Below are 23,669 nucleotides of genomic sequence, written 5' to 3' on the forward strand. Positions count from 1 at the left end.
ATTGGGCCATCTTCCTGGTTCTGCATTTGTGTATCCATCCGCATTGTGCCAGGTCGGTGGAAGAGAGTGGGCCGTTTTCGGTTTTGCAAGCATAGGATTCCATGCTGGTCTGTTTGGCTTTGCTGCCGCGCTGTTTATCCGGCATTTTGCGGTTTCCTTGTTGGGTTCCCAAGTTGCTGTATCAGTGAGTGTTGGGATTAGCCATGGTGCGGGCCTAAATCGGGCTTCTCAGGGTCTTGTCCTGGGCATGGAACAGGTGTTTTTGAGGGCTTGCAGCGGTCCCAAACCGTACAGTGTGTTGTACAGTCACTTGTTCCAGTGTCAGAGGGGTACCGTGCCACCTGATGTGCCGTGGGCTTCGTTGTTGCATCTCAGGGTGTGGTGCCTGGCTATGCGCTATTTTCACTGGGGTGCCCCCACAGGTCTGCTGCTTAGAGGTAAGAGTCACAGGCTACAGTGCGTGCTTGCAGCGCTTGTCCTTACTGCGTGGGAGCACTGCCTTGACACTATGATGGCCCTATGATGTGCAACCCAATCAGTGTGAACCCCTCTTTCCGGCACCCTGCGCCACCCTCTGACCTGGCTACAGGGCTTAACCAGGGTGCACTATGTCAGTGGGTCAGCTTGGGTCTTATATGCTGGGTGGCTCTATTAGGGCAGCCCACTCCCAGGACAGCAGCACACTAGCTACTTAGGGGTTCCCTAAGGCAGTTGTCCCCCGTATCAGGGGGTGGGGTGGATGTTGTCAATGCAGCTCTCCCCAGTCCCAGATCCAGGCCAGTGTGCACGGCTCAGCCTCCCGCTCAGGCGACGGGTCCAGACAGCAGACTCGGGTCTCAGACTTTCCTCTGCTCCGGTGCATGCAGCGGCGGCGGCCAGCACAGCAGCCCGCAAGCCCAGCGGCTACCTGGGAGTTAGTCCTACCTCTCCCTTTTTTCTTCTTTGGGTGGGGGTGCCCATGCCCAGAGCGGGCCCCCGCAGCACTCTCAGGTCCTGCGCATGGACAGCGCACAGAACTCCGCTCCGGCTGTGAGGATAAGCAGCGAGGGGACATCCAGTCACGGCTGCCTCTGCTTTCCACCAGCCGCACCGCCATTGTGGTCCGCAGCGCCCCACTGCCCTGGGGTCTGCCACCAGCAGCACCTGCTCTCTCTCCCTTCTGTGCCCTAATCTCTGGTGTCTCAGGCTGTCCCTGGCCGAAAACGCCACTGCCAGGGATCGCTTCAGGCGGGTCAGTGCGCCACTGCCATCTTGCTTCCCTCGCTTCAATCGGTGCCAACACTTTGCTGCCTCATAAGTTAGGTCTCTCCCTCCTGCGCAGCGCTTTTTTTGTGCAGTTATTCGTGTAGTGTTCTCATAGCATATTGCTGCTTTTCCAATCGAAACAGACCATTTTTCAAATGATATGCAAGGATCTAGCGGGAGCTCCTGAGTCTGCTGCCTCACTCCATGGCTGCCAAGCCACGCCCCTCCGCCCCCCAACAGGCAGCATTATTGAGTAAACTATTGGAAATGTAACCGCGACCAGTAGAGTTAGCATTAGTAAAATGCAAAACCCATACAGGAGGGCAAGATTTTATATTACTTGGAAACAAAAGAGCAGAAAGAACAGAATAAGAAGCAGCATATATGCCAGAGGGATCACATGTGCTGTTCCCTGGCGAAGAAGAAAAGAAACCTCTAATGGCAGTGCTAAAAGTGAGCAAAGAAAAAGACACTTTGCCAGATAACTTTAATGCAACCCCAATATTGCAGATAATAGAATTGCAGGGAGAAGCAACTGTAGAAAAGGAGGGGATGTTCTCTGTCTCCAAATGACTTGGTCTGGTGACATGATAGTACACGAAAAGTTGTCATGCCGAAGAAATCGTTACAATTGGCATTGTAACTGCTTCACTATGCTTCACTAACCTTCCCACATATCGAAAGAGCATGTGGCTGGAGGGACAAGTGAAGATTGGTTTGTGCCAAATCTGTTTGAACATGTCACTGAATACGTCAATAGGAAGTTTCTGCCAAGTCACCCATTGATAGTTGTACAGGGAACATTGCCGCGACCAGAAGGCCCCGTCCGGCACTTGCATATCGGTTATGTTGAAATGCAAGAAAGGTGCACTTCTTACAAGTACCTGATTGTAGTGGTGTGTCCATTCTCACGTTGGCTTGAGGCAGGTCCCTATACCTACAATGATGCCCACTCTGCAGCTAAGTTTCTGGTGAGGGAGGAGTTCTTGAGGTGGGGGGTTTGAGATGAAATTCGCTTTGATAATGGTTTTAGGGAGAATTCTCTGTTTAGGCTGAATTTCCTAACCTAGTGAGTCCCCCAGCAGCTTTGCTGGATTTTTGGGGTTTATTTTTTCTCCTGCCAAGAGTGAGACTCTTTTACCCTCACTCTTGGACATGATTTGAGTGTGTTCCTTTGACACTAGATGTGTTTAATGGGCTATGGGGTCTTTTACTCCATAGGCTTCATGTGTTTTTGCGATGTGTGTTACACCGCACCCTCAGTGCAGTGACACAGGGGTGTCATAGTGACCCCCCAGTATAGACTCCATACCCTGGGGCTGACTACTGTCTCCCAGGGCATGTAAAGTCACCATTGACTTTACTAGTCTTGAATTCTGGACAGAACCAGTACAAACCATCATATTGTGGACGTACTGGCCGGGGCAATTCGATTGCCCCGGGGTCTGTTAGTCGAGGGGGCACATCTCCGTCCCCCCTGATCGAGTTTTGGCTGGTGGCAGTGGATACTACTTTTTATATTCAACCGCGAATATTTCTCTATGGGATTTTCCCATTGTTCGAGGCAACTATCTTTATTTAATTACGATAGCCTCGAACATACCGCTGGTTTATTTATTTATTATTAATTCTCCGGTTGGTATTTTTTGCCAAAACTGTTCTAAAATGGCGTTTGTGTTCTCTTCTGTGACTCCAATCCAAGTCGAGCCCTTTGTTCCACTTTTTGGCGGGCTTCTCCACAGAAGCCCTCCAAAGTGGTGCCACTATGTCTGGGGTACTTAGGAGGGGTGGAGGGGGATTTAGGCACCCTGGATTGAGTTGCTAGGCAACTCAAGTCGCACTCCGTCCTGATTGGCCCAAGTGGTGAGCCGGCCGGCTCCCGTTGCCTAAGAATTTCATTGATCCAAGGACACTCGTCTGCATCGTCGCCGCTGTATCCTGCCAGAGAAGGCCTGACCGTCGACGCCCCGAGGAGCATCCACCGGTGGGTTTCCCCCCACCCAAAGACCACAGAGACGCCAACGACTCGACGCCCTTGCTGGGCCACAGTTCTTCAACTCTTTGCGGTCTAGAACTATTGACATCGAGGTGCCCCGCACGCCTCTTCCTTGCAGGACGTTAACGCTTCCCCGTCAACGAGCACCGCTAGGAACGACGCGGCCACTTCACCGTCGTAGCTCGACCTGTTTTCCATCAGACGTTCGACGACCCGTGATGCCTGCCTTAAAGGGAGGGCACTCAAGAAGGGTTGTCAATTTCCCCAGCGAGGAACTCTACAACGCCAGGTACTTTGGGGTTGCAGAACTATTGGAAAGTCTAGGGTGAACAATAAATAAATGGACTGGGCTTGTATCTTTTTTCTACAGGTTGCCCAGGTGTGGGGGATCTCCACACAGAACTGTGTCTAGGTAGTGGGGTCAGTAGTCTGCCAATTGCTCAACCATCTTGCTTTCCTTTCTCTCTCTACTGCTGGTTTCCTCTTTATTTTGATCTGTTTGTCATTCTGACCGTATGCACTTTAATGAGATCTAATAACGTTAGTGGTACCACTTTAGAATTGTACATATTTACCATTGTTGATTTTCGGAGTACAAAGTGAGTTATCGTGATCGTGTATATGACTTTGAATATTAATTATATAAAGACTGTTTTAACCGATACAGTGTGTGGACATTGCTTTGTGGGTGCTCGGGGACTACACTGTACTTAAGAACCAGCTCGCATCACCTCCTGAGAAGCTAGGCCTTGATTGCTCGACTAAGTCTACCAATACTAAAGAATCTTGGCAGGGGTCTCGTGTCTTTCGTCTACCATATAGAGAGCGGAATTACAGACCCCCTCTCCGGTCTTTACACAGCCTATGGTGGAAAAGCAGTATGGATGGAGTGGAATCCGGGGTCAATGCCGGAAGTGTAGCCCAGGGGCAGCGGCTAGTCTTGGAAGCAAGACGACGCAGAGCAACACAGGTTTGAATCCCGGTCCAGCTATTAGATACTGGTCTCTGTTAATAAGCGTGTTATAAAAAATGAATACCACAGGAACTGGAAACAGAACTGGTTCTGGCACCAAAGTATCATTATTTAGAGTCAGAAGAGTTCAAAGAATTGTCTGAAAGTATTGTTTCAAGCACTCACTAGGATACCCTCTCTACCCATTACCCAGTGTTGAATAGAGACAATACGTACTAGAGGTTCAGGCATAATTTGGAAAGGTGAGCAAAAGTGTGTCCACTAGCTGAGGTGCTGTTAGGCAGAATCCCGTGCAGTTCCCTTAGGGACCACTCCACACAATTAAGACAAGTGTTAATACAGGTTCACCTTTGGTACAAGCCAGTACTACACTGTTAAAGTGGTAGCAGTAGCGGAGCAGCCAGACTTATCGCAAGAGCAAATGAGCAGTAGTAGAGATTACACAAAGGGACCACAATTACTGTGACTCAAGCAAACGCTGACTCAAGGTTTTTGTTTGAAAAGTAAAAGTACATTTATTTCTAGACCATCTGTTTGCAAAACACTTCACTTCTATTAAATTAAAACCACACGTAAAATACACTACACACAACCAATTCACTTTGTGCAGCACAATTCAAGGTAAGTACCTTTGGTTTTGACAGACCAGTGTTGTGAAACAAAGACATTACCGGAGGGACAGATGTGATCACTTTTTGACAGTAATGACAGTTCGGGCTTACTAAAGATATGCGTACCCACGGAAAGAAATGTCACCGGAGTTAAAACACACTTAGCACATGAATCAACACAAGAGAGTTGGGGATAAAAATCATAGGCAATACTTTTGTCAAGGCAGATAGAATCAGAGGACACTTTCCTACAAGTGAATAAAAGTCAATAGGCCTGCGCCAGTGTCAAGTGGAACAGGGTTCCTGTTGTCGAGGATCACACGGTTAGTACAGTTCACGATTCGAGATTGCCAGGAGTACTTGGATATTGTCACAAGAGGAAGCAAAAGTTATAAGAGGGAAGGAAGATGACGACAAGCCTTTGGTGAGGAGAAAAGGGATTCACCCTAGTTCCTCGAGGTCGGAAACAGAACCTTATTCAAGTGAAGAAGAGCTGGTGCCACGGCTGCTGTTTCTGGTAGTTTCCTGCAGACTCACGGTTCCTGGAGCTTCAGTCATGGGGACAAGAAGGACGACATCTGGAGTGATCTGCACTACCCAGGGATGAGGCCAGCAACGGTGAATAAAAGGTGCGCTCCTTTAAAACAGGAGAGGCCCTTCAGATGGCTATCCGGACCACTACAACAATGTGGAGCGATTTCGACCAAGAAGAGGATCCTCTGCCTGTGGAAGATGAGCTGGTTGATCCCACCAGAATCAAGAGAAGACGACACCGGACCCGATCTGCTCTTTTCGTTGAAGGGTAGATAGCTCAGGACTGAAGCAGGGCTCCACCGGGACTCGGTAATTGCAGCAGCCGTCTTCTTCTCCGCTTCACTTCGGTTCCTTGCAGTTCCAGTGGCGACTGACTCCAGCCCAAGAGTCCTGCCTTTTATGCGAAAATCCCCCATTCACACAGCCTGGCTGTCAATCACAGCAGGGGGGTTGTCTGGCCCGGACAACCACCCCAGCCAATCTCAACAAAGTGTGACTTGGGTTTCCTAGGATACACAGTGCAGGGGGTGACTACACCCCTCCCTCACATACAGCCCGCCTAGACACCCAGGCGCCAAGAGGAGGGCTTCTTGGAAGAAGCCCGACAAAAGATGGTGAACAAAGAAGGCAAACCTGGTTTGCCGTGCGAAGTAAAACACAAGAAGGACTTTAACAAAAAGAAATGGCGAATAAACCCGACCGGAGCTAAGAAAAAGACTATTTGGTCAAGCAGGTTTATGTTCAAGGCTAATATGATAGCCTGGAACAGTACCACGTTCATATAGTATATCGCGGTAGAAAAGTTAGTGTGGCTATCACTGCCACCAGCCAAGTCTAAATGTTAAGCTCAGAGAGGCACAGACAAAAAGGGATAGGAATTAACCCTTTCCAGTACTCCATCTAAGATGGGGTGTACTGGGTCTGTAGTTTTAAATGACTACATAAAGTAAATGGCAACTTTACCTGTTTCTGGGGGACAGTAGTAACAACCCTGTGTTGCTGCACGGAAGGTGCTGGGTAACGCACATGAAAAGTGGGGTTCATGGAGTGGTGTCCTTCAGAGCCCACTATTACACCAACAGTAAACATACACATGGCAAAAGACATTTAAGAGTGGAAAAAAGGCTCACACTCTTACTAAGAGGAAAAAATAAACTCCAGAAATCCAGCAAAGCTGCTGGGGGACTCACTAGGTGAGAGAAATTAGCCATAGAATGAGAATTCTCCCTAACAGGTGCCAGATACAAACTGAGTGTTGTGCGTGAGATAAATGTGAACTACAACTAGCCTCGGTAGCCTGTGAATAACAAGGGCTGTTGAGGTTGTGGTGAAGGATAAGGCCAAAACAATGGCCTAGCCAAAACCTGACCTAGAAGAATAGCAATATACTGCAAGGGATTGAAATCCAGTCCTTCTGGACACATCAAGATGATGGGTCATAGCTCGGTATCGAGAATCATCATGAATGAAGCTGCAATGACAGCTGGCTTGAGCAAGTGATTGCTACGAGGAGATTTATTTTCTGAGTTCATAAGGTTGAATTTTAGCCTCTCCTTATCCTTTCTCCTATGCTCCTTACGGCATTAATGAAGAACTTCAGATAGAGGAAAGTCGCAGGAACTCACTGTACTGACTAATACACTTTGGAACCATGTTCCCCATTCCTCGTTAAGGGATTTCATACAAACAGGGTATATATATGCAGACTCCCTTACGCATGCTGCCTGTCTAAAAGTCAGTCGTTTCACGTGCGTAAAGATACTGTGTATTTATTAGAGGGGATGGAAGCAGGACTGCATGAAGGAAAGGGTCCTAGCAGCATAGAATTCACGAGAATAACTCACTTACCAAGATGTCTGTCCCCTTTTCGACTTAACTGAAGGGTGATTTATCTATAAATAACAATGAATGTTAATGTATTAAATACTAGGCTGCCCTTCATATGAATTGGCTTTATTGAATTTATAAATTGGCTTCAATAGCATGATTTGAATAAGAACCATTTAGTATATGGAATAATTGTTTTAATTTTCCCGCAGGAAAGCAACCTATGGTTTCGGTTTAGCTCAACCATTTGGAAGAATATATTTGGTTAAACATGTTCTGGCCATTTAAGGTGCCGTCTCTGACAAATCGTCATACAAATATCACATCCCATGTTATAACTGAAGCGGCTAAACCAGGGAGCTTTGTCCTCTTGCCACCGTCTTCATACAACACACATGTATCACTTTTGCTCAGTGGCTACATAGTTGTAACATCCACAAAGAGTTTCAAATAACACTTGCATTGGCATGCTAAGTGAATACATTGAATGTCAGGATCTGAGCCCGAGCACATGCTTTTGGGCCTTTTGTGCATCAAGGAGAGTACTTGCGTACCACCAATAAGAATGTACATCCTTTGTGCATGACTGCAGGACTGAGAAGAGTACCATATGTCTTACAATCAATATCTTGTGCATTCTAAGGAAATAATCCCATGAACTCTCTTGCATTTACATGGACCTTTTCGTTACACAAGGACCTTATAGGTCCGACCGGACATCAGGTCCTCACATAACGGCCCCAACTAACCTGGACAAACAACCAGGAACACACTAGGTACAACCACCCACCTGGTCACCACAACCAGTAGAGAAGTCAGCCCCTGACCTAGAGATGAGGCAAGATGGGCCGATGGACCGCAGCCAAGAACCTTGGTAAATACCATTAAGCGGCAACGAAAGCCAGACCAGTGGCTGCACCAAACCAACCTTACTAACCCTTCTTCCCTTCCTGCTCCTTTAGCATAACCAATGCCACTACACTAGAATAGCCACACTACACAAACACACCAAGAATCAAGCAAATGTTCACACCCTACCACCTCTATGAGATTCTCGATGCACACCTAGTGGGAACCCTGGCACATAGTGCATAAATGTATCAACTACACAATTACACACCATCCGTGACTCTGGACCCATATGGATCCAACTAAACAGTGCGCAGAACAGCAATCCTCCCAACAAAAACACTAGCACACAGCCGAGGCACTGACTGTTACCCATATGGTTACAACACACTGGGCTTTCCTAACCAAACCCTACATGCAAAACAACGCTCACAGATGCCAGTTGCTCTTGGTTCTGAACCTATCCTATCTTCACTAGCATTCCCAGTCACCCTCTCCCCCTTCCCCCATCTCTCCTACCATCACAGTCACAGCAATTTTGGCTATCCTCCCTTCCTGCCTAGACTATGCAAATTCCCTCTATCTGGGCACCCTGCTTATCAGCTCAGAAAGCTCCAACTGATCCACAATTGAGCTGCTAGGCTCGTCCTTGCCCTCAGAGAACAAGGTCCTGTTCTCTGCACCCAGCAAATGTAGCTGCCCGGCTGAGCCGCAAGGCAAAGGCGGGTCCGTGCATTTAAGGGCCGCGTTTCAAGGGCCTACCCAGTCTTCTCCCTATCCTCTACCAGGACTTGACCACTATGCTAATACTAGCCAGAGGCCTGCCATATCTGTACTCATGATGCTATTATGACTCCAGGTAAGAGGTCTGCAAATGTGATGCTCGACCTATCTACCACCTCTTTCTTCGTTGTACTGAGGCACACACGTTCTCCCTATTAACTTCGAGAATGCGGGCTGCCTACCTCACACGATTCATTTCTGTGAACTTCCGCTTACCTGACAATCTATTCTTCCACAAACACCAACTTAGTGTCCTTTTGCGGGAACTGCGCGTTATCGTCTCTACATAGTTTGATCTTTCACCTTGCTGCATCTCTAATTGAGCTGGCACGAACATAACAATTTCTCTACCTTTCTTTTACCTTTGAACTTACCTTTAGGTGCTAGCTCAGCCACTACCCCTATTGCTACTCAACATGCCTTTATGTTTCACCAGATCTTACTGCCTGTCCTCTTATATGCACCTTATGTAGCTCTCCTATAAGAGGGGAACTTTCCATTGTGCATATGCTTGTTAACCTAACTATGACTCACTATATATTTGATGTCGCTTTCCTATAAGAGGTGAAATTTCCCTTCTGCATAGGTCCGTTACCCAGATTTTATCTTAACATGTACTTGCTCACATGTCCTTGATATCCTTTTTCCATCTTCCCGTTTTCAACTTTGTACTCTAAGGCAAAGCAACCTTCCTCGCAGTAATGTATTATCCTGATCCACCTTCCCATTTATGCCATTTGTCTATAACCAATTTTTGCACTTATTGTAATCATGTTCGTATGTTAAGCGCTGAGATGCCCAAGGGCTTTGTGCGCTATACAAATAATAAACTAAACCAAACCAAACTGGCTCCCTATTGGCCGACGGGCCACTTTTAAGGCCACGTGTATCACCCGCTGTGCCCTTCACATGACAATCCCTGAATTCCTCCAACACCAACGCACATGCTCCCACCCTAACAGAAACCTTAGATCAGGCTCTGCACTCCTCCTTGTGATCCCTCCCTTTAATTCTACTAGAATAGGGATGGGGGGGGGGGGCGGGTGGCTTTCTCCATCAAAGCACCCCCCACACTCTGGAACTCCCTTCCACTTAGCATCCGCAGGGTAGAGTACCACCTTTCCTTCTGGAAGGCCATTAAGACCTGGCTCTTCCCTTCTGCAACCTGACAATCACACCCCTCACTTTAAGTTTAACTTCACGGCACCTATGCTGTGGCACTGTTTGTCTCCCCCGGATCTCTCAAGAGCAAGGTAAAGTATAATCCCCAACAAACCGACATATTTACTGGCCACATCGGCAAAAGCAAACAACAACTGGGGTTTAAGGGTACGTATTGCACACCACCTTGATGGACTCCAGCCGAAGGCACGGCCGCCGACCCGCACGCATCCGCTTCCATACACCAGTCTAAAACACAACGCACAACATCTATGCCATCAGAATGCAGTTAAGTACCACAACAAAAATTCGGTCTAGCTGAACACCTAACGAGTCTCCTGCACTAGCGCACTTTCCGGAGTACCTCACAGCTTCTTCGGTCCTGTATTCTAGTGAGGGGAGTTTGAGGAGGAGGAGCTTGTATTTGGAGGTCCAACTGGAGCTCACCAAAGTTCATTCACAGGAAGACTATGCACTGCAACATGGTTGGAGGTCCCAGTCTATTGGCGGTTTCCATCTCAAGAAGGTCACAGCACATCGTGGGCTGTCTAATCTTATGGCTAGTTGGTCCCACCAGCCAAAGCGAAGGACTTGTTCTCTTTGGAGCTCCGCTATCGATTTGAAAACAGGGTCAGGACAGCAGTGGTCTCTTTGCAGTTGTTGGAATGGGCTGCAGGCGTCTCCGGCCGCCTTCAACGGCTCTTCTGTACCAGTGGTCGACTTGCCTTCTGCCTCAGTACCCTCACCTTTTATTAGGATTTCACACTCATCCTCTGCAAACTCTCCCTGCATTTTACAGAAGGGGGTGGGTGGATGTCCAATAAGGATAGCCAGCCTTCCAGTGGGAACTGGTTCCTTTAAGGCACACCAGAAGACAAAGGATAGCAGAGTTTTTGGATCCTCCCAAGCTTCCTGTCCTTGCAAACACACTGGAGCCTTGGCGGGCTACCCAAAGGGATCCCGCCAAAGACAAAATTCAAACCAGGACCTCCCCAACCCACGGCGTTCGAAGAAGGACCAAGAAAGGACACTGATTCAAGAAACTGTGAAAAAAGAAAGGAGCCTCCATTCTGGGTCAATGGTACACTCTCTCTGCATAGAACACGTTGTCATGACCCTTGCCTCTGGCCCTCACTGGCAAGTCTGCCTTCCAGTTAGGGCCAGATCAAAGGCCTTAAAACCTCATCCAAGACTCTCTTGGAGTCAGTCCTGGCGCCTTTGGCGCCCGGCTCATAACCATCATGAATACCAACATTAGAAGAACAAGTTACTTCTTACCTTGTAACGTTCTTTCGATGGGATGTTCCTCTGACGTATTCCTTATCTTTGATAGATCATCTCCCAGTTTGCTGGCCTCGGGAAACATTTTCAGCACGTCAACGTCCCTCGAGCCGATGTCCCTCGACAGCCTCCGTATCGGCGCCGACGTCATCACGCGTATAAATAGACTCGCGCAGTGTCCGTTGCTCAGTTCCGTTTTGACGTTAACAGTTGTTTTACATGAATTGGTTATTGACCCTGAAGGAGCGTAAGCTGCAACCAGAAGGGAAGTATCACTGCGCGGATGGATGGGAGGGGCGATAAGGAATATGTCGGAGGAACATCCCATCGAAAGAACGTTACCAGGTAAGAAGTACCTTATTCTTCGAAGGGATTGTGTCCTCCGACGTATTCCTTATCTTTGATAGACTCCCATAGCAGTGGTGTGTAATTGGAGGTGGGAGTAAAACGCCATGTTTCCTTTTAGGAATGAACAGAATGTAATACTGCTTTGCCAAACCTAGTCTCTTGAAATCTTAGCGAACAAGAGTGGAGTGGTTCGAAAGGAGTACCCATCAGGAAATTTAAGGATACATTTAAGTCCCACAAAGGAACCTTGAACGGTCTTGGAGGGTAGACATTAGTTAATCCCATTAGAAATTGTATTACTAAGGGTAATTAGAAATACGATGGCTCCTCTGCAGTGCGCTTGAAGATAGATAGCGCTGCGAGATAGCCCTTGATAGTGCCAACTTGAAGGCCTGAATTTGCCAAGTAGAGTAGAAAGGATAACACCGTTGGTGTACCACATGAAAAGGGGTCGATATTCTCTTCTCTACACCAGCTGCAAAATTTGTTCCAACGGCAGCGGTATAAAGACTTTGTTGCTGGCCTTCTGGCCGAAAGCAACACCTCCATGACGTCATCAGGGAGGTCCCAATCCTTGCATCTCAACCTTTCAGAAGCCAGGCGTCAAGGTTGAGGGTTCTGATGTCTGGATGGAGAACCTGACCTCCCTTCTGTGAGAGAAGATTCTCCTTGAGTGGAAGATGAATTGGAGGGCAGATGGATATGTCCAGAAGGTCCCAGTACCACGTTCTCCTGGCCCAGTCTGGGACAATTAGGATCATGGTCCACCGGAATCTTCTCAACCTCCTGATCATTTGAGGAATGACAGGGACTGGTGGAAACACATACAGGAGTGGAAAATCCCATTCCACTACGAACGCGTCCCCTAGAGCTCCTCTCGGGGGAAATTCCCTTGAACAAAACAGATCGCACTTTCTGTTGGTACTGGTGGCAAACAGATCCACTTGAGGGGTTCCCCAAAGGGCGAAGATCTCCTGAAGGACTCCCTGAGCTAGTTCCCACTGGTGGGAGACTGTGCCCTGCCTGCTCAGAGCGTCCGAGGTCAAGTTCTTCTCTCCGGCTAGGTGAACTGCCGATAGAGAGATTCCTTCTTGAATTTCCCAGAACCAGAGCTGCATTGCCTCTCTGCACAGTGGCAGTGATCCTACGCCTCCTCTTTTGTTGAGGTAGTGCATGGCCACTGTGTTGTCAGTCATTATCAGGACATGTTTCCCCTGTACAGATGGCAGAAAAGCTTTCAGCGCTAGTCTGATTGCTCTCAGCTCTAACAGATTGATATGTAGTCTGGACTCCGATGGAGACCAACGACCGCTGATGGTCAAGTCGTTGGTATGGGCTCCCCACCCCGTGAGTGAGGCATCTGTGACTACTGTTATCTCCGGCCATGGTTGCCAAAACAGTTCTCCCTTCAAGATGTTTTCCTGGCAGGCCCACCACTGAAGGTCTCGAGCCACCTCGTCCGGAACATGAAGGAGGTCTGTCATTCTCCCTGAGAATTGCGACCACTGAGTTCTCAGTGCCCACTGAAGAGATCTCATTCTCAGGCGAGCCTCTGGCACAAGGAAGATGCAGGATGCCATGAGGCCTAGCAACCTCAAAATGTCAATGGCTGGGAGACGTTGGGCATTTTGAAACTTGGTGACCATCTGCAGAATATCTTGAGCCCTCACCTCTGGTGGCGAGGCTTTTCCCAGGGAAGTGTCCAGGACCGCTCCAATGAACTGGAGTCTCTGTTATGGTATCATCTGTGACTTCTTTAAATTGAGGGAGAAGCCCAGTTTGTGAAGGAAGTGGCAGACATAATCTAGCTGAATCTGAGCTTGTTCCGGAGATACAGCTCTGATCAGCCAATCGTCCAGGTAGGGGTAGACATGAATCCCTTCCCTCAGACTTGCAGCTACTACCGACATTAGCTTGGTGAAGACCCTCGGGGCGGAGGTCAGCCCAAATGGCAGAACTCGAAATTGATAATGAGAGCCACCAATTGCGAACCTCAGGTATTTCCTGTGTTTGAGATGGATTGGCACATGGAAATAAGCATCCTGGAGGTCCAGAGATGCCAGCCAGTCCTGGAGGGCCTGAAGAATCTGAGAGAGAGTTACCATCTTGAACTTGTCCTTCCTGAGGAACTTGTTCAATTCTAGTAAGTCCAAGATAGGTCTCAGTCCTCCGTCTTTTTTCGGTATGAGAAAGTAGGGGGGAGTACCAGCCCTTGTTCCTCTCCGCTACAGGTAAGGGTTCTATAGCACCTTTCTCTAGCAGGTCTACAATTTCCTGCAAGAGGAGCGGATCTGGAACTCTGAGGGATGCGTAGAAAAGGCAGGCAGTAACCTTGGGCAACTGTCTCCAATGCCCAAGCATCTGACGTAATAGCCTGCCATTCCGTCAGATGTTAAGTTAGCCTGCCCCCTACTGGTGTCTTGTGAGGAGAGCCCTCAGAGTGATTTAGAGGCGGCTGATGCAGGTGCCGAGGGTAAAGAGGCACCTGCTGCTGCGGCTTTTGTATTTTTACCCCGTCCACCTCGGGTGATTCTTTTTTGACCTCTTTGAACCGACTGTCCTCTGCCTTTTCCGAATGCGGAATAAAAGCGAAAGGACTTACCTCTCCAAGAGGTTCCTGAGGGGCTATATGGCGTTTGACGGATTGCAGCACCCAGGGATTTTGCTGCTGCTTTGGATGTCTAACTTTTCTAGGCTGTCATCCGCCTTCTTAGCAAACAAAGAGCCGTCAAAGGGCATATTTAAAAGTCTGGCTTGTACATCTGGAGCAAACCCAGACTTTCGCAACCACGCAAATCTGCGGGTTGTAGTACTTGCCGCCATGGCCCTACTGATGCTGTCAGCAGAATCAATGCCAGTTTGAAGGGATTCGCACATTGCGTCTTTACCATCCTTAATGATGTTTAGAAACGCTTCCTTTTCTTCTCCCTCTGGGAGGCAGTCAGCCGCTGATGAAGCACACTCCCAAAGTGTATGGCTGAACCTTGCGAGCGTACAAGTAGCGTTAATAGATTTCAACGCCATGCTACATGCAGAAAAAACTTTTAGCCATAGAGTCGTATCTTTTGTCATCCCTGTCCTGTGGAACAGTAGGGTATGCTGATCTACTGCCTGATGCAGTTGCTGCTTGAACAGCCAGACTCTCTGGAGTTGGATGTTTAGACAAAAATTCAGGGTCAGTAGTAGATACCCTATATTTGGCTGATAACATTTTGTTAACCGCCGGCATAACCTCAGGAGTTTCCCAGTTAGCCAATATTTCTCTTTGTAATGCAGCGTGAAATGGAACCACAGGATCCTCCTGTGGGCCTTTAACTAAAATGTCTGTAAGGTTATCCTGTTGGAATGCAGGTGAAGGTGTAGACCAACCCATGAATTCTATAATTCTTGCCATTAAAATTCTGTAAGGGGTCTCAGCATGTTCCCCTGGGTCTGGTTTGGCAAATTCTATTTCTGGGGAAGTATCTAACCCACTTGCCTCATGTAAGGATTCTCAAAGGTCCTTCAACCTATTTTCCTCAGAGGTAAATTCCTCTGGTTCTGGTGTTGCAGATCTCTGCAACCCAAAGGGTCTTTCTTGATCCGAATCCTCCTCTTCCTCATAAATTGAAGACAAAGGTCTGAAATGATCAGACCTTGGAAATGGCTTAAATCCCATTTCCAGAGCAGAAGGGGCTAAAATTTGTCATAATTGGTTGGGAAAACGTCAACGTCGTTGACGCGGACGTTAAAAGCTTCGAAAACACTGAAAAAGGCGTCGAGAAGATTGGCAGTGGCCTCGAAGAACTCGAGAGGATCGGGATCCTACTTGAGGTTGTCGATGACCTCGAAGACTTGTTAGAGGCTCTGGGTATGACCACTGGCTGTGAGGTAGTGACGGCCGTGGGTTTGCTCTTTTTCGGCATCAGCGTCGAAGAAGGCGTCGATGAGCCCTTCGATAATGGCGCCGATGGCACAGTGCCTTTGCTCGAGGGTTCGTGACACTCTCGAGTAGCTTCTTTCGCCGGGTGCAACGACTCGCAGCGTTTAGATTTTTCAGGTCTTTCAACCAGGGTATCACCCTCAGCTGTCTTCGAGGGGATCGAGGCTGCTTTTTTGAAGACGCTAAGCATCCTTTTACGGAATTCCTCCCACTCAGCCTGAGAGCTATGTTTTGTGGGGCAGGTGACTCTTTCCGGAGAAACAGAAGAAGAAGACGAGGAAGGGGATCTTCGACATCTCTTACTTGAATGCTTGGATCTCGAAGAGTGGTGGAAACTGCTTCGAGACCTAGAACGAGAATGCTTCCTGTGTGGCGAGGAGACGAATGTCTCGACTCTGCTGAGGAACCTTTCAAAGGAGTTTTAACTGTCTTACCTCTCTCAACCTTCCCCTTACGCTCCTTCAAGGCTTTCGCCTTCATGGACATGCAGTCCTCTCACTCCGAACATTGGTGCTCCGATCCCAGGCACCACAAATAGATCCTGTGAGGATCTGTCAACGACATTTTCTTTCCACAGTCTCGACATTTTTTGAAGCCGGACCGTGGAGTCGTCGGTTCGGATGAGGAAGCCATCAAGTAAGAGTTGGTATTCGAGGAATAATGAAGAAAATATTTTCTGACTAACGAACTGAGCAACGCGATTCCGAGGCCCACGAAGCGTGGAAAAACGGAACTGAGCAACGGACGCTGCGCGAGTCTATTTATACGCATGATGACGTCGGCGCCGATATGGAGGCGGTCGAGGGACATCGGCTCGAGGGACATCGACGCGCAGCGCCCTCTACTGAAAAATTGTTTTCCGAGGCCAGCAAGCTGGAGATTATCTATCAAGATAAGGAATACGTCAGAGGACACAATCCCATCGAAAGAAATGGCGAATAAACCCAACCGGAGCCAAAAGAAAGACTATACCACTGCCACCAGCCAAGTCTAAATGTTAAGAGCGAAACAATGCTCTAGGAGGTACAGGTAACAAGGGATACGAATTAACCCTTTCAAGTACTCCATGGAAGATGGGGTGTACTGGATCTGTGGTAGATTGACTAAGTAAAGTTAATGGTAACTTTACCCTTTTCTGGGGGACGGTAGTCGTCTCAGAAATGGAGTCGAGGGAAGTCTCAAAGACAACCCTGTGCCACGACACTGAAGGTGCTGTGTGACACACAAAAAGAAGAGGGCTACTGAAGTGGTGTACTTCAGAGTCCACACTCACAAAAACAGGTGGCAACACATAGCAAAACACAGGTAAGATGGGGGGGAAAAGCTCTCACTCTTACCAAGTGGAAAATAAATAAACTCCAGAAGTCCAGCAAAGCTGCTGGGGGACTCACTAGGTGAGGGAAATTAGCCATAGATGAAAATTCTCCCTAACACCAACGCATAGCAAAGGCAGAACTCTGGATTGGTTAGCAGACATGAACTGCAACACGGAGATACTCTCCAACTCCCCTTGTGCCACCACGTCATTTCCTTTGCCATTCAGGATACTATCTGCCCTATTCCTAGCTGCTCGCAAGAACCGCCTGCATTAACCCGAAATAAATCACCTTATCACTCTGGAGAACCTTCTTACTGCACTGCAATCCATCACCAACCCTCACGGGAAGTTAGACAAGGACCCACACACAACCAAAACGTACTTCAAGCCTTAGATTCAATAGCTCAGCTCGAACTAAGAAATGCCAAGCCACCCGCTCATCTAAATAAATGATTTTCCTCAGACTTGAAAGCTGCGCTGACATCTAAAAGATGCACTGAAGCCACCTGGAGAAAAAAACCTTCAATCCTGAGCAAGGAAAAATACACCACTGCCTACAAAGATGCCATTTTCTTCACCATTCTCAGAGAAATAGAGTCTCCCATCTCTCCTCCCGAATCATGCACAAAAGATGCCTCATGGTGTGCTAACATCCAAAAGGCCCTCCTAGACAAAATCTCCCTACTACAAGCAAAAATTAAAGCCAAAAAACTTAGCCTCACACCAAACACTAAACATAATGATTCACACCCCACCCCCCCTGCTAAACATTGCAGCCCATTCAATTTCACCCAAGTCACCACGACAAAGGTAGAAGCAACCATTGCGAGCCTAAAACCATCCAGATGCCACGGCGACATCTGCCCAGCCACAATTATAAAGGAGGGAGTTAAGGATTTCGCTCCCTTCATCACTTCCCTCATCAACGCCTCATTCGAAACATGCACTGTCTCAATAAAATCTCAAAGACGTTTGGGTCATGGCCCTCCTAAAATAAAACAACCTCGACCCCAACATCGCAACCAACTTCAGACCCATAAGTACTGTGCCTTTTCTTCTGAAAATATTAGACAAGGCAGCAAACATTCAAATTCAAAACCATCTCAAAGTAAACAATCTCCGGATTCAGAGCAAGACATGGCACAGAGAGCCTTGCTGGATTTAAAATCCAGATGGATGAATCCAAGGACAATGGAAACCCTGCTCTTCTCCTGCTTCACCCATCAGCTACGTTTGATTTAGTTGATCACAATATCCTAACTAAACACTTGACTACTGCAGCCTCATTCTCACCCAAAGCGGCCGCCTGGATCCAGTCCTTCCTCGCAGACGGAACCATGGGCCCCCCCCCTCAGCCGCCGCAGACCCTGCCCCAATCTCATGTGGTGTCTCCCAGGGATCTTGTGTATCCCCCACCCTATATAACATCTTTACAAAGTTATTGTTTGATCCCTTAGATGACTTGGGCGTCTCCTACACAAATTATGCGTTTGATACGCAGATACTCATCATGCTATCAGGCTCCTACGACAAAGACTCCAAACTACTGAATGAAACATACCTTAGAATCCAGGCATGGATGGCCATTGCCTTAATGATGAGAAGACCGAGCTACTTCTCGTCGGCTCTAGGTCACGTTTTAACAAATTAGAGCCCCAATACAAGTAATTTAACAATGATGGGAACATCATCACTATATCCAATGTTGGCAAAACCTTAGAAGTGTACCTGGACTCTACCCTCTCCCTTGCCAGACAAGTCAACGCCACAGCCTCCGCAACGGCATACACATCCAAACTTATAAATGCGTGCAGGCCTTTCCTATCCACACTCAGCTGCATCACTCTGGCTAGAGCATTAATACTGTCGAAATTGGACTACTGTAACAACTTATATTTATGCACTAGTAAGTATAACCTGAACAAGTTACAAGTGTTACAAAACAATGCCCTCAGATCCGCTATGAACCTTCTGCGCTCCAACCACATTTCGCAAATAAGAAGTAACTAACTGGCTCCGTATATAAGATAGGATTACATTTAGAACTTTAATGGCCACCCACAAATGCATCTCAAATTCAGCCCCCCAGATACCTGGTCGACAAATTCTCTAGGAAACAATCCCTCAGACCTACCAGAACCATCTACTCTCACTGCCTGAATGTCCCCATTTACAAACGACAAAAAGCTGGCAGGTCTAGCTTCCCCATGCTAGAGCCAAAACTTGGAACTCCTTACCCCCTGCATTAAGAGCCGACACATAATTCTGGTCATTCAGAAACTAAGATTTCCTGTGCATGTCTAGATGTGTAACACTAGGCATTTGCCACTCTAAGCCCTGCTTTTGTATTAATTTCCATGTCAATGTTACTTTCTTGACAAGTTAGGCATGCCATATTGTCTTGTAACTCAAGGTAGCTGCCTACCTCGCACTGTATTTTTATGTTTTACCTCTGGCACTATAACACGATGTCTGTACTACATGTAAGTAGCTTTTATTGTATTCATAAGTAAAAGCGCCCAGATACTTTCGGGTTTGGCGCGCTACATAAGCAAATAAACTAAACTGACTGGATCGAGGTTCTCGATATTCTTAAGGAGGATTACAGAGTACAATGGTGCCCTCAACGCCTGAAACCTTTGGAGCTGGTTTGAACTGGGATTCTAGGGAACTATGGATCTATGTGCCTGAAGTGACTACGGACCTCGCCAGGGACGGGGGCGAGGGGGAATTCTCAATTGTTGGTTCCATTTACTGTTTTAATAGATTTCTTGAAAAATATACAGATTTAAATAAAAAAATGTATACAATCTTACCAGTCAGCTTGGGATCCTGGGGATTTCTCCGAAAGGCATTTTTTTGGGAGTTTGAACCACGGAAGACTGCATATCCGAATGCTAGAAAGAAAGAATCATGGTTGTAAAACTGTGCAAAATATGCTTATGCTTTAATAGAATCCATGGTAGTGGCTGAAACTGTTTTAAAGTAGAAAAGTAAAATGTGTAGTGGCAAATCTAGTTTTCTTTATCAAGTTATCGTTCATTGGATTTAATATTGTGCAAACACTAAACGTATTTTTGAAAATGTATACACATCAAAGGAGTCCTGGAATTTATATTTAAAATAATGACTGGTGACTAGGCTATGCTTTCGAGCAGAACTAAGGTGCTTTCCAATCAAAGCTTAACAGAAGTGCAAATGCTGGCAAAACTACCTAATAGTAAGCTTAGTTTTTCACATGAGCAGTTTCCCAGAGCCAAAAGCCAAAAGAATTATTGGTAAAAATATAGAAAGTTACTCACTGTAGTGACTGAATTACTCTTAGCCCTGTTATGAAGAGCACATTTGTTATGAAGAGTTACATCACAGCAGGCATGTCATCATTAAGTGTTTATTTAAGTTAAATGATATAAAAGACCACCAACAGCAGCAGGGAGCCACCAGCAATCGTATAGAACTTCAACTGACAAAACATAGAACGTTAGGAACAACATAAGTAAACACCGGTTCTATGACCACACTAGAACTTGGAGTTCCTAAGAATTAAGGAGGAGATCGATCTCATGGAGAACACCTAACAGTCCCCTTTCATCCATTCTGTATAGATGCCCTGGTTACGGGACAGGAACCATTTTCCCACACAAAAATGCAATTCCACGTTAAATTTAGGGAGCGCAGAGGTACTGCCACAGGCCTAACCACGCCCGCTAACCCCACCTACCGGCACTTCATCTCAGTCCCATTTTTAGCATCGGACACGAGACAGTAGTCGGTTAGACCTTTTAATTAGGGGGATGGACGGTGGGTCGTACGGAGGAATGGTGACTAACTTTTTATTACTTCTACAGACCATCCACTTTCCTCCAACTGTATGGACGATTCCAACACACCATTTCTCAGGGAGGTGGACCAGTTTGTTATGAACTGCTTAGGAACAAGTTTGTTTACAAAAGGCTGAAGGCAAAGACCATGTGGCAATCTGGCTAATGATATACAGTACTTGTTTCTGGAAAGCTACCGCCGAGACCTTTGCCTCGACAGACTGTGCATGCATTCCTGTCTGTGGTGTTTATATTGCAGTTTGTACGACTCTGAAACATCCGCTACCATCCATCTGTCTACAGAAGATTTTGACGCTTGGGACCATAGTGAAGATTGTCCAAACGTGATAAACAAAGTCTCTGACTTTTTGAAGTCTTTGGTCCAGCCCAAGGACAAATGTAATGCTCGATGCTCATCTAGACAATACAATACTTTGCCAGCCTCAGATGTGGAGTTTAGAAAGAAAGTGGGAATGACTATTTCCGGGTAGAAGTGGAAGGCTGACAGCCCCACAAAAAAGAAGGTAACTGGAGTCACAGGAGACTCAGTAGGGGTTTGGGTAAAAGCTGAAGAATACTTTGGGAGTAATATCCCTCATAGTAATTACACAGAAGGTATTAATTGTGAAGAACAGTTCGGTAGTAATCTCCCTCGTCACGGTAACACGATTAAAACCGATCAATTCTGAAGAATACTTCAGGAGTAATCTCTGTCCTCACAGTAATTACAGAGCAGGCATGAAGCTTGAAAAACATCTCAGGAGTAATCCTCTTCATCACAGGATCAGCGATAAAGACATCACAAATGAAAAGTGCATTTGGAGTTGTCTTCCTTGGCAGAGTACCAGTGCCAAAAGTACGAGTGAGGAGGGGGTAAAAAGAAAGCTTCCTCAGAATAATCGAAAGGAAGATTGCAAAAGCGAAGAGTTCCTCAGGAGAAATATCTGTCGTCCCAATAACCCTATGAGAGACATTGAGAGCCAAGGAACTTAACAAGAAGGGTCTCTTCAACAACTGTGCTGTTAAATAGTGGAAGAAGCCAAGGCTACTGTGGGAGTGAACTCCTTTGTTTCATTGCTGAATGAGAAGACCAGGGAGCCTGAGGCTGTACGTTGTTTGAAATGAAAGAACTATTGGACATTTGGTAAAGACAAGGAAAGTCCCTGGGAGGAACTACTCACCAGAGACTATCCGAAAACAGCCTTTAAGACTGATACAGTTTAACCAGGAGAAGGGAGTCATTCTCCTAGTCTCACATTTTGTTAAATCAGAAGCCATTTCAAAAGATTGTCAGAAAACAGCCCTAAAGCTGAACCAGCTGAACCAGAAGAAGGGAGTCATTCTCCTGGTGACCTTCTGATGTTTAGAGTATCATTTTGCTAGTGGAAGGGTCAGAGTAGGAGATATTTGGACAGAGGATGGACACTTGAGTTAACAACCACCATGACAAGAACCCTAGTTAGAATTCAGTTAGGCAGGAAAAAACCCTTTAGTTGTAGGGAGAGAAAGGTCATTTTCCATTTTGTTATTTAAAATTCTAGTGAGACCTCCCCCCCCATCCCCCAGTACGTTTTGCTGGACTTCTGGAACTTTTTCTTTAATCCTGAATGAGTGGAGCCTTTTTCCACTCATTCATTCTTATGGGTTCTGTCTTTTGGAACTCTTTACTTTGTATGTTTATTGTACGATGGAGTCTACTTTCCTCCGTATTTTGACTATGGCAGCACACAGCTCCTTATGGGCAGTGTTGGTGGGGACCCTTTGGGTCCTCCCTTGAGATGACATGCATTACTTACCGTAAAAGCATTTCTGATGGTTGTATCTGCTTAGATTCATATGCAGTGCATAGTCTGACATCCAGTGGTAACCGCAGAGTATTACATCTGGTCTTTCGAGATTCGAAAGGGGACGTCGACATGGGTGTGCCTGTAACACTATCCCTACGTGACGTGTAGTGTACCCAGATCGGTCACGCGTCGAGGTCCCTCCGATTGTATTTTCTCTGCCAAGAGGGAGCCTTATGACTATCGTGAGTGAGTACAGAAAAGAGAGAGAAAGTAGTAAGACGTCTATGTTCCTTCCCTCCGAGCGGGGAGGAAGGGTGGGTGCATGTGAATCTAAACAGATACAACTATCAGAAATACTTTTACGGTAAGTAATGCATGTCTTCTGATGTTTGCTAATCTGCTTAGAATCACATGCTGTGCATAGACTAGCGAGCAGTACCCCGAGTTGGAGGTGGGTTGTGAGAAGGAACAGTAGTGAAAAGATGTCTTAGTAGTGCCTGTCCCACCTGAGAATCAGACCTAGAATGAGTGTCTAGGCAAAAGGGTTTTGTAAAGGTGTGTACAGAACTCCAGGTTGCCGCTTTGCAAATAGATTTGAGGGGAACATTTGCAATGAATGCTATGGACGCCCCAGTGCCTCGAGTGGAATGTGCTCTAGGTTTGTAGGGCAGCTCTCTCTTAGCAAGAGTGTAGCAGAGTGTAATGCATTTGACAATCCATCTAGAGATGGTGGATTTGGAGACTGCGTCTCCTTCTCTTCCTGCCGCCACCAAAATGAAAAACTGATTAGTTTTCCTAAGTTGGCAAGTTCTTTCCATGTAGAACATGACAGCTCTGCGTACATCCAGTGTGCGCAGGGTTCTTTCTCCCATGCTCGAAGGATTTTGAAAGAACGTTGATAGTTCTATTGACTGGTTCACATGGAACTTGGAAATGAATTTGGGCGCAAATCTAGGGTGAGTGCGCAGAACCAACTTGTCTTTGTGAACTGTTACAAAGGGATCTAGGATTGAGAACACCTGTAGTTCACTTACCCTCCTGATGGAGGTAATGGCTATTAAAAAAGCAGTCTTAAGGGTGAGGTCTTTAAGACTTGCTTTGTGCATGGGCTCGAAAGGAGCCCCCATAAGCCTAGACAACACCACGGTTAGGTCCCATCCGGGAGCCGGGTTAGAAATGGGAGGGTGAATTTTTTTCACTCCCTCCATGAAAG

At 46.9% G+C, this 23,669-nt stretch overlaps 1 protein-coding gene across 1 annotated transcript in view; it reads right to left on the reverse strand.

Annotated features, from left to right (window-relative positions):
• Positions 1 to 23,669, reverse strand: part of LBR (lamin B receptor) — a 1,228,970-nt gene that overhangs the window by 145,617 nt on the left and 1,059,684 nt on the right. The window contains exon 12 of the mRNA XM_069608704.1: positions 19,665 to 19,745. Within this exon, the coding sequence (XP_069464805.1) occupies positions 19,665 to 19,745 (81 nt within the window). The remainder of the gene's footprint in view (positions 1 to 19,664; positions 19,746 to 23,669) is intronic.

This window comes from Ambystoma mexicanum, chromosome 4q (assembly GCF_040938575.1).
Source record: "Ambystoma mexicanum isolate Mex_15411 chromosome 4q, UKY_AmexF1_1, whole genome shotgun sequence".
Taxonomy (NCBI): Eukaryota; Metazoa; Chordata; class Amphibia; order Caudata; family Ambystomatidae; genus Ambystoma; species Ambystoma mexicanum.